This window comes from Terrapene carolina, unplaced genomic scaffold (assembly GCF_002925995.2).
Source record: "Terrapene carolina triunguis isolate 2854851 unplaced genomic scaffold, T_m_triunguis-2.0 Scaffold58, whole genome shotgun sequence".
NCBI classification, from domain to species: Eukaryota; Metazoa; Chordata; order Testudines; family Emydidae; genus Terrapene; species Terrapene triunguis.
Window position 1 is genome coordinate 49,358,411 of NW_020664409.1, and position 11,307 is coordinate 49,369,717.

Genomic DNA, 11,307 nt, shown 5'->3' on the forward strand with positions numbered 1-11,307 from the left:
CGGCCCAAGGCAGCCGCCAGGACTGGCCGGGCCTGCCCTGCGCCCGCTATCTGGAGGAGCTGCTGGGCCTGCCCTGCGCCCGCTATCCGGAGGAGCCGCCGGACCGGCCAATCAATCCCTGCCCTGACGAACCCATGGTCTTGGATCCCCCAGAGGCCGACACCAGGACCCAAGTAGGCCCCGAGGGGGAGTGTGGAAGTAGCCCGGGGGCAGCCGACCCCAGTCTGGCTGCAGCACTGCCAGAGCCTATGTCAGTGTGTTGCGGCCAGGATCCCCACTGACTAAGCAGCAGGCCTTCTGCCGCTGCTAGGGCGCTGGGCTGGGACGCAGTGGAGTGGGAGGGCCTGCGTCCCCCCTGCCACCCAACCCGTAGGTGGCAGTCTCCCCCTCTCCCAGGCCTTTTGAGGCTTGGGCCTACTATTGTTGCTCAGCCCTGACTGAGGGCCTGAGCTCCTGACACAGTCTTATTGCCCGCCCTGAGCAGGGCGAGGCTTACCGTGTTCTTCTAGCTACAGCAAGAGCTGCCGAGGGAGACCCACGGCTGGACAAGTTTCCCCAGCGCACCGGTGTGTAGTGAGCCGGTGTGGCTCCCCGCCGCCCTGGAGAGGGTCGAGCCCCGGCAAACTCTTGTACAGTGGGGAACAAATAGGGCGCCACTGATCAAAATAAAGAAGATCCCCATCTTCATCTTCCAGCTCAAAAACTTATCCTCAACCCCTGCTTTGACCCTGGATTAAAATAAATCAACTACAGTAAATCTTGCCTGTTGATTTGCCTGCTGGACTGAAGTGATTGGAGCTGATTTCAGCTGAACTGTCCATTGCCGAGCATCTTAGACTACTTTTGGATCAGGTAGTGGGCCCTGAAGCTCCACAGAACTGAAAATAATGGGGAAAAGTGCTAAGAAACTGCAGGCACAACAGAAGACATGAAAAAGAAACAATTCTTATGTGGCATCTTTCTAAACTGAGTTATGAAGGAAAGCTGATCCACAGACACCCCAGAAGGGTTTAAATTGTGGTGGTGTTGGTGAGGGGCGTGACAGCCAAACAGCTCCACTATTCCCCCGGCCAGCCAATTGGAGGCAGATAAATCCCTCTTCTCTCCCTCAGGTGCATTCCAAGTTGTATCAGAAACCAGGGGAGGGGCTAGTCCCTCTTCCCCTCTTCTGGAAGCTGGCCATCCCCCTGCTAGTCAGACCAAACTTCCTCCAGCTGAGATGGGCAGGGGCACTCTTTTACGTCTTTCTAAATTGAGCATCATCTGTTGTTTAACAGAAATAGAAAGACAGGTGCCCTGCTTTCCTCTGCAGTAAAATGACTGCCTTGTAGTTTATCAGCCATGCCACTGGATCATCACCTCATTCAGCATTCCCATTTATCCTCTAAGGGCTAAGCCCAGGATCTTCAGAAATTGGGGCCCTAGAACTAGGCTCTCAAATTCATATTTGGGTGTCTAAATAAGAAGCCTGATTTTCAAAGACGTGTAGTGCTCAGCAGCTCCATAGGCTTCTGATGAGAGGGGACACAGGCTGATAAATTGCCATCTTTGTGCACAAGTATCACTGTTCAAAAGTGAAACTGACTTCACTAGCACTGCTGTGCACTCAGCACCACTGAAACCAATCCCCACCTATTCAGGCACGTAAATGTACATTTAGGAGCCTAACTTTGGTTATCTATTATTGAAAATCTTGGCCCTATGTTTTATTTGTCTTTGAACTATTGTGCACACCTATGGCACTAATTATTAGTAATACAATGTGTAGGTGGAGGTGCTCTGTGGGAGGTACCCAGTGACTAAATGTGTAGGAACAGAGTGTAGAAGCAGGCCCTTTGGGAAGCTCCTGGGCAAATTATGTATTGCTGCTCCTTGTGGCAAAGAGACCAATGTCAATAGAGTTCCTAAGTGAGCTGCGCTGCTTGGGAGCCCTGGAAAACTGGGGGAGGGGCTAACTGAGGTCGGTATGGATGCCAGACGATCTGCAGTGTTGGGATTGGGATTTCCCATACAATCACATCTTCTCTGGGCCACAAACCCAGCCCCAAACACAAGGGGCTAAGATCCTTAGCTGCTGTAAACCAATATAGCTTCACTGATCTCAATAGAGGCAAGTCAACATACATTATCTGAGGATAAGCCCCAAAGCTGCTCCCCAAAGAACCCTCTGTCAGACACTCTGCAAGGTCAAAATTGTGGCGTTTTCCTTTCAGTTTTTCCTTCTTCTGTGCACTTTCCTGTGGAAGGAAAACTTCGACCCTTAATGGTTGTAGCTGAAAAGCCAGTTGCACAAACCTTTATTGGATTAATGTAAAAAATATGTCCAAAGAAACATGACATTAGAACTAACTCCCTGCTATGCCAGGGAAGTTGAAGAAATGTTTTTAGTATTTTAAAACGTGCTCATGTATTTTCTTGCTGCCTCCTAGCTAAATGTAGTGGATAGTAATAGTAATTTTAGTCTTTTTAAAAACTTTATTCTACTAAATTGCAAAAGTAAGAGGAGAAATCTGACCCATTTGGGGATATATTCGGTGTTCTAACTTTGTAAGAAACCTAGGAAGCAAAGATACAAATTAATCCAATTCCAATTCCTGCTGTGGTGTGAACAGAAGGAATTGTGTGATTACAAAGAGCTGGTGCTTTAAATTATAAGCTTTGGTTATTCAGTGCTGAATGAATTTGACAAAGTGGTTGATTAAATGCACTAGTAGGAAATAACAGACACTTCAAAATCCATTATGCAGTTAGGATGAAGAATTTATTGTATATACAATTAAGCAATTCTACTGTAGATGTGCGGTAGTGTTTAAAGAAAAGGGATAAGGTAACCAAAATAGTTTTAGCATGAAAACTACAATATAGACTTAAATCTGACTAAAACAGAAGTTATTGACTTAAAAGAACACAGAACCTGAAACAACAGATTGCATCATTAACTAGGACAGTAAAAAACTGTACAGTACTAGCAACACATTACAATAAATTATGACCAATGAGGCAGTGTCTCTCATTTGGGACAAAAGGGATAAAGGGGAGGGTATTAAAATCTCATAAATCCACCATATCTCTTTTCCATCTCTGGAACCTCTTTGGAATAACTTTCCCCATCTTCATCTGAAGGGAGAAAAGGATCAGTGAAGCGCTTAAGAAATCCACCATAACGTTTCTGGTAGTCCAGCCACCATTCTGGCCTCCCTACTCTTCTCATAAAGCCACCGTATCTCTTTTGCAGCTCTTTGGCTTCATCTTCCAGTTCTGGACTGCGCTTGAAGCTTCTCATGAAGCCTCCATATCTTTTGCTGACCTCCCCATCATTATCATTTATCTGTCGGTAATGTGAGGCCCCTGTTCCCAGAAGCTCCTTCAGCAGATCAGAGGAATTAGCCAGGGCGTCATCATTGGAGTCTTTCTTCATAAACCCTCCATACCTCTTAGTAAGGATCTCTCCTCCATTTGTTTCCTCCTCCGGTTCTACGTGATAAAGCTCGTCCATTTTCTTCATGAAGCCACCATACCTTTTCATAAAGCCACCGTACTTCTTTGCTAGCAAATGGTTCTCATCCTGTTCTTTCTTGTTGTCCCCCGGAGCACTGTTGCCTTCCTCAGAAAGATCCAGTTTAGTCAATTGCACAAGCTCCTTGCAGGTTTCCCAGGCTTTGGCAGAAGGCAGTTTTCCTTCACATTCTAGTGTGCATGCCTGAAAAATTGATGGGATTTACTAAGAATGATTTAAAAGAAACAGACACTCTGATGTCATCTTGTCTTTTTATTTTTCGTTAAAGGCACAAGCCAATCTCTAGATCAGTGATACTCAGACCTCACTGGTTCAGGAGCCAAACTAGCCATCAACATTACCCAAAAGACCCACAGTAATGTGAATTCATTGTTTCATTTACTATAGTACTAGATATTCATATTTAAACAATATGACGGGAAATATTTAGGTTTTATAAATATTATTCTCACAGCAAAATGGCTGAACAAGTATTATTATTTTATCAATTACAATTGGTTGTAAACATAGTAAAAGCATCCCAATTAGTTAATAATTAAGTCAGTGTTTTAATATCATGTGCCACAAAGAGCCACAGGAGACACATTAAAGAGCCACTTGCAACTCAGGATTCTTAGTCTGAGTATCACTGCTCTAGATACTCATTGGCTGGAAGGAACTTCCCTCATGGACATCTTATTCCATAATTTTTCATTATGCCATTTCTTGTGCCTTCCCCTCAAACAGCTGGTTTGGTACTGGTCACTGTCAGAGGATACTGGACTAGATGGACCACTGGTCTGATCTGCTACAGCAATTCCTATGTTTCTAGTTTAAACAAAGACATCCATGTGCACACACACATACCTCTCAGAGGTCTGGAACAATTTATGAGCACTTCTAAGTAATATTCTATATTTAAGTGTACAATTTAGGGAGGTCAAAAATGTCTCGTCAAAAGGATTTTGACAAGGATTAAGTAAGATTAGGTAAAACTGAATAATCAGCAGTAATACTGAAATTATTTCACTTCAGAAAAGTCATTTCCACTCCACTAGCTCATAATTTGCAATGGGTGGGGCTCTGAGAAATGATTAAATCATATAAAGGTATGATCTCATATGATCAGATTTTTGCAATTGTGAAATGCATTTATTATATTTGAAATGTTACGTTTGTTTACATTATTAACCTTATTGTCCCATCATCTTTAATAATAAATTTATGATACTTAATTGCCCTTTTAAAGTGCCTTCCATCTAAAGCTCTCAGAAAGCTTTACAAATGTGAAAATAAGCCTCAAAACAACTTTGTGTGGTAAGTGACTACCTTGTTACTTCTGTAGTTACCTGTGAGTTAAGTCCTAAGTGTGATAAATATATTAAGAAACAGCATCTATCAACCTACTGTATATGCTGTAGCAAGATAGAAGATTTATGGTACAATTATTTCCATATTGGTGATTACTCTAGAGTTAAAGGTTCATCTCAAATTGAGTTTAAAGGAATTATGTTGTTAGCAACATTCTACTCCTAAACCATCACAATTTTTCTTTTTAACTGGCACTGCATGACTATGTCCATGTGAACATATTTGGGTTATTACAATAATATGGTCTCAGCTGCAATCTGATTTGGAAATCACTGTAATACAAAAAACAACCTATTTTTTGGTTAATGGATTAGTTTAAACAATCATTCTCCCCCTGAACAAACATACACCACACACACGGTATATAATAATGGTTTGATTACTTCCTATGGTGTTCATTATGATAAAAGTAATAGTGAACTCACTAGGTGTTAATGTCTTTAGAAACATTCGTATATAAAACCAAGACTATATAAAATATTGTATGATACTGTACTTTTTCTGTTTTGGTATATCAGCTGATAAATGCTATCACTGAACAGGATTTAACACTTCCTTAAATAGCTTTGCTGTACAAGAAAGATTGTTAAAGTTAACTTAGGCTCTCCAATTAACTTTGAGAATTCATTGAAATAGACATACAGAATTTCACGTGGACATATGTCAACTGCATTCAGAATATTTTCTGTGTGTAATTGCTGTGTTTAAAGAGGTGCTATTGTTTCTGTTATAAACAAAAATGTTCAGTGATTTATAATTCAGGTAGATTAGGGTCCAAAGCTTCATTCCTTGTGCACCGAAACAATCACAAACTTCCATTAATTTCAATGGGAGTGAGTACACAAACACTACAAAATCAAATCCTTGAGGCCAGAGTCTGCAAGGTGCTGCTGAATGTCTCTTGCCAGTACTCAGCACCCTATTCCCACCAATTACTATGGGAATTGAGGACACCCAGCATTTGTCAGAATCAGACCCTTAAGTTCCATGCAAGGTGCCATTGTGACTATATTTTAAAATAATGCTAGTGGTTTTTAACGGCCGAGAACACGCTCAGTTCGGATCGTTTCTCATGCTTTAACAGGCTGTACTTTTAAGAACAAATTAAAGGTTGTAGCCCTACATTTGACAGGCAATGTCCTTTGAGCGGACTCATGCTTCCGGACATCTGGGAGAAAAAAGCTCTTGAGGTATTGCTGCTCCTGTGGGGCTTGATCCTCCTCCACTGGGAGCAGGCTCAGACTCTTAGGACTGATCCTGCCAAGGGCTGAACTTTCTGGCGGGGATCTAGCAAAGCACGCAGTCTCACTGACTTCAAGAAGCACGTGAAGAGCTCCATTGAATTCAGTGGGACTATTCACTACAGAGGTAAAAGCTGTGCTTGGCCGGACCTCGGCAGCTCGCACCTCTCCATGGTACCATCTTTCAACCGATAAGCTCCAATACCTAATAATAAGAGGAGCCAATGAAGGCTAAAATACGGCAGCGCATCATCATGTCATCTTCTGCAGTCCTTCCCGTACGGAATTGCTGCAGCCTTGAGTCTGAATTTTCTTGCTTTTTTGGATTTAAGTAAGAGTCTTGGCCGTTAACATTTTTTAAACTTATACTTTTTTTCGTTTAAACGAATACTGTCAAACAAGTGAAAACTAGTTTCAGCTACTTCTTCTACCCCTGAGTGTGTGTCTCAGCCATTTTTTGTTTGTTTACCTCCCTCCCAAGTCACAGAAGAAAATAGACGGAGATCTGTCTGACTGATTATACAGGAGAGCTATACACAGACCCACGCTATAAATATAGGATCCAGTGCTGTCAGATGCAAACATTAAATAAACTGGCAGACCGATAATTGTTCTCTAATTTCTCCCAGCTATAGAATGTTAGGTGTTATAACAATGAGAAGTGAAAGTATTTCAGGCAGAAATGTTTGCTTTCTAAACAGGAAACGGGAAATTGTGAATAAAAAAAGTCTATTGTAAGTTTACATCGCGTTTGCAGACTTTTTAAACGCATGTATGTCGAGTGGAGATTTACCGTTCAAGCTATTACTTGATAATTGAGACATGGAATAACAGATTTAAAGGAAATCTTTAAAATCCCGTGTCTACGGTGACTTGTCCTAGCGGTGTAATAATAATAATAAGACTCCCATTCTGCAAAGCTATCCTCAAAGGACAAACAATTTTCATTATGATGTAAGGCACTTTATAATGGACGGTTTTCGAATTAGAAGACAAGAACAACGCAGTATCCTATACGGGAGAGTCTTCTTTGCTAAAGGAACAGTACGTTATTAGGGAACGCCTAAGAGCGAAACTACAGAGTAGCTCAGGGTGAGACGTTCTCGTCTTGAGAGGATTCGAATACGGACTCTTTTGCCATCGGTTCATTTCTAGTCTGCCTTTACATCTCATTATTCGCTGCTTTCTCTCTTTTAAGATGTGATGGATTTGTTCTGAACCAGAGACTTTGACCGGAATTTCTGCAGTGATTCTATTCTTCTCTAGGCTTCAATCTCTCTTAGTCCCACCCGGATCATCGAAAGGCTCCCGGGAACTTTTTTGCTCCCGGGAGCTTATCCTACGAATTCTCAAAATTAAACCTAGTGATCAGGGTAACTTTAGACTCACAGTTAAAAGGGTGATTTCTTTTAAGGGGAGGAGGAGCTTGGTAGTTTTTAGAAGGGCCTGTTCCAATCTCTCCCCGAGCCCCCAAGATAACTCCGGTGACAGTTCTAGGCTATTTCACTCTAGCGGTGTGACATTAGACTTCCAATTAAAATACTGCAATTTAATTTTTTAAGAAGATAATTGGTTACAGCAGCGCTGGTAGACTCGAGTTTAAATATCAGAACCCCCTCCCCCCCCCTTATCTGCCGGGCACTGCACTTGGGGCTAGGCCCTGTAAAGGGCCCAGCGCCCTAGCTCCCCTAGGCTTCAGTGAAGGTCAAAGGCGCTCGCTACCTGCCACCAGTGCAGGATGGGCCCCTGGGAGGAGGCATCATTGCCTGCTCTGCTCTAAGGCCCGATCCTCCCCAGGCACCTTGGAGCACCCGCAAATGGACCTCAACAGTCAATTAGCTCAACTCACTCGCTGGGGCCAGGCAGGAGTGTTGGGGAGCTCTCCAGGGTGCCGAACTGTCCGGCGTGGCTCAGGGGAAGGACAGCGCGGAGCCGCAGGAAAGCCAGCCCGGACAGCGCCTGCGGCCCACCGCCTCCACAGCTAAGCTCCCTTCGCTAACTCTGCGTGAGAGGAGCCGGCTCCCGAGTCCTGTGCGAGCCTCCGGGAGCAGCTGCTGTGCCTCTTGGGCGGCGAGTGGGGTCAGAGAGTTACTTGGGAGCACATGGATCCCGCTTACCAGGGGGTTGATCTCTGCGTGGTGACCCAGCCGGTAGGAGCAGGAGGCGCAGTCCTTGCTGCAGTCCGCCTGCACTGTCCAGACAAGGCAGCTGCTGAGAGCCAAGAGCAAGCCGCAAAGTCTCAGGAGCAACGCCATGGGCTGCGAAAAGAAGAGGTCAGAATTCAGCCTGGCACCAGCTTCCTCCCTGGCCCCAGGAGAAGCGTCCCCAACCCCACAGCCAGTCACACCTGTGCCCCGGCTTCCTCCAAGCCTCAGACACGGGCGCTGCAAACTATTCCCCAGCAGCGGAACCCACCCCCTGGTTAGGTCCGGGACGCGGAACGCAGCAAGTTGGAACTCTCTGCGCTCTCTGTTCCGCAGCTGCAGACAGGGACAGCCTCCGGCTTTCCCTTCCCTTCCCAGGGTCGCCAAGACCTCAGCCCCCCTGGCTGTTCTGCTGGTGCTACCAGAGCTGGAGTTGTTCCTTTTTGCAAGCCCAGAGCCTGCACGGGAACAGGACCTAGCGCTGTATGCGAAGAACGAACTTAACGTGGTTAACAGAAATCAAATCAATTTCCCCCCAAATTAAAGCATTTCTCCTGCCATTCTCTTTCCCTGTCCCCAGTCATTATCCCGGAAAGCCGGACAGAGGCAGTTCCCCGGCACAGCCAGGAAAGAGGTTAGATACCAGAACTACAGAGATATTCGAAGGTAAAGCCTCGGAGCGATTGCCTGGCAAGAGTTTGCACGCGCACAACCCCCGAACAACAAAGCAGTAGCCTATGGAAACTAGACAGACAGCAAAGCTGTTACAGAAATAAAACTCAGCCAAGCCACTGCAAGCAACCTTACTAGACGCCTCGCCCCAGCCCCCAGCCTAGTGCCGGTCCTTACAGCAATTCACTCACATACATGCTGCTTTCCTTGGGAACCCGCAGAAGCACCTCGGGAGTGAGCAGTAGCTTGCTGGAGCCTCTTGGTTTGAGCCCCTTGTATTTATAGAAGGGCTAAGCAATTTGTGCCTCTGGAGAAGCTCTAGAAGGAAAAAAAATACAGGAGAAAAGTAATAGCCCGCAGTTACTGAGCATCAGCTTCAGTAAATCTTACAGGAGCGAGGAGGCAGGGGGAGAAAGTGCCCAGTTGGAGCTGCGGTCTCCTGGCCCCCCGCACTGGCTGGATGGATGGATCTGTTTGCAGGGCTGCGGAGCTCTTCACCAAAGTCAGGGCTCTGGGAAGCGGATGGAGCCACTTTATAATTAGTCAAAAAGGGAAAAGCGAAGCCTCCCCCAATCGCCTACGGGCTCCATCTGACGCAGGACCTACGAAATCCCACTCAGGCCCCCTTATTAGCGATTCTGCCTGGGAAGGGGATGAGCCAGGCAGGGAAGTCAGCGAGCACGTTTTCTGTCCCCCCCGCGGGTAGCTGGGGACAGCTGGGGGCAGAGGGCGGGGGAGGCCGTGCTCCAGGAAATGGCCTTGGCCTTTTACAGCACCCACCTGGCTTTCGGGAGCTCTCCCGTCGAGCGTGAGACAAGTGACTTGGGGGAGTTGTGGGCGCCAGGCGTGAGCGACCCCCGCCGCTTGGTCTGAGTGTGTGAGTGACATAGGACAAGAGGAGCCCACCGGCAAGGGGCAAGCTGGACCCCCGCCCCTCTTTGGTCCACGTGCTCCAGCCTTGCAGTGGAGAGCCCTGCCCCACTGGCTAACCCACGTTTCTCTATGTCACAGCACTAGGGGCTCGGGAAACTGCTGCAGTGAACTGCAGCACAGAGCGCAATGGGGGCTGACACCCCCTTCCCTCCACTGGTCCTCCCCTTTGATCTTCCTTAACATCTGGCACGGCTAGACCATTCCACCCCATGGAAGCTGCAAATAAATAAATAAATTAATGGAGATATCCCATCTCCTAGAACTGGAAGGGACCTTGAAAGGCCATCGAGTCCAGCCCCCTGCTTTCACTAGCAGGACCAAGTACTGATTTTGCCCCAGATCCCTAAGTGGCCCCCTCAAGGATTGAACTCACAACCCTGGGTTTAGCAGGCCAATGCTCAAACCACTGAGCTGTCCCTCCCCCCATCCTCCTATGCTGGGGAAGAGAAGCCAGTGTGTAAAACTCCATCATACCCCACTGGAAAGAAGAAAAGGCTCCAGAGGACAAAGCTGCAGGGTCAAGGAGGTCGGTGTCACTAAAGACACGGGGAGGGAGGGAGATTTCATTCTACCAGCGGTTCAGCTGCCTCTTCTTGCTTGTATGTGGCCTGGGGCTTTTCCCATCTCTCTAACCTGTTTGACTCTACATAAGAACATAAGAACAACCATACTGGGTCAGATCAAGGGTCCATCTAGCCCAGTATCTTGTCTTCCAACAGTGGTGACTACCAGGTGCCCCAGAGGGAATGAACAGAACAGGTAATCATCAAGTGATCCATCCCTGCTGTTGCCCACACTCTAGGTGAGGTTTGCTCGCTAGAGGGCGCCCAGCTCCTGCAAAGGCTGGAGGAGCACCCAGGCTTGTGAAAGGGGTATGCGCTGTAAGCTTTTGTGCACACTGTCCATGTGAAAATGAGCCTAATGCTCACCCACAACCAATGGGGATCATAAGGTTGGCCATACTGGGTCAGGCCAATGGCTTCCGACAGTGGCCAGTGCCAGATGCTTCAGAGAGAATGACCAGAATAGGGCAATTATCAAGCGATCCATCCCGTCCAGCCCCAGAATCTCATAGTCAGAGCTTTAACATATTCCTCTAGTGTTATAAACCTCCTGGCAACATTTGTAAGACCCAGAAACCACTCTCTCCTGGATGTAGCTTGGTCCCTGGGTAAATTGTGATTTTAAGGAAAGCTGCCCAAGCTTTCAAGTTGCATGTCTCCCTACCCTATTTGACTGATTTTTCTTCTCTAACTGATGGATATTTGGCCCATGGACCCAAAAACCATGATAACATTTCAGACCTCAGAAGTAAGGCGCAATCTAAAACTGACCACACCTCACAGACTGAGTTGCTTCAGGAAGGTTTTACAGTTTATTCTGGTCCTGTAAATTTCAGGACAGCTAATATCCCTCCCCAAGACCTCTCCCGATTGCATGTGAAAACACA

At 46.3% G+C, this 11,307-nt stretch overlaps 1 protein-coding gene across 1 annotated transcript; it reads right to left on the reverse strand.

Annotated features, from left to right (window-relative positions):
• Positions 1-2,803: 2,803 nt before the first annotated feature.
• PENK (proenkephalin) lies at positions 2,804-9,190 on the reverse strand. Its single transcript, XM_024198288.1, has 3 exons — positions 9,116-9,190; positions 8,226-8,366; positions 2,804-3,700 (listed from the first exon to the last, which is right to left on the reverse strand). The coding sequence occupies exons 1-3, from the start codon at positions 9,119-9,121 to the stop codon at positions 3,044-3,046; spliced, it is 804 nt and encodes a 267-aa protein (XP_024054056.1). The 5' UTR covers positions 9,122-9,190; the 3' UTR covers positions 2,804-3,043.
• Between the last annotated feature and the right edge of the window lie 2,117 nt (positions 9,191-11,307).

Coding starts and splice junctions, on each gene's coding strand:
- PENK (XM_024198288.1), bottom strand. Junction 3,701..8,225: donor ACGCAGAGATCAACCCCCTG/GTAAGCGGGATC, acceptor TCAATTTTTCAG/GCATGCACACTAGAATGTGA.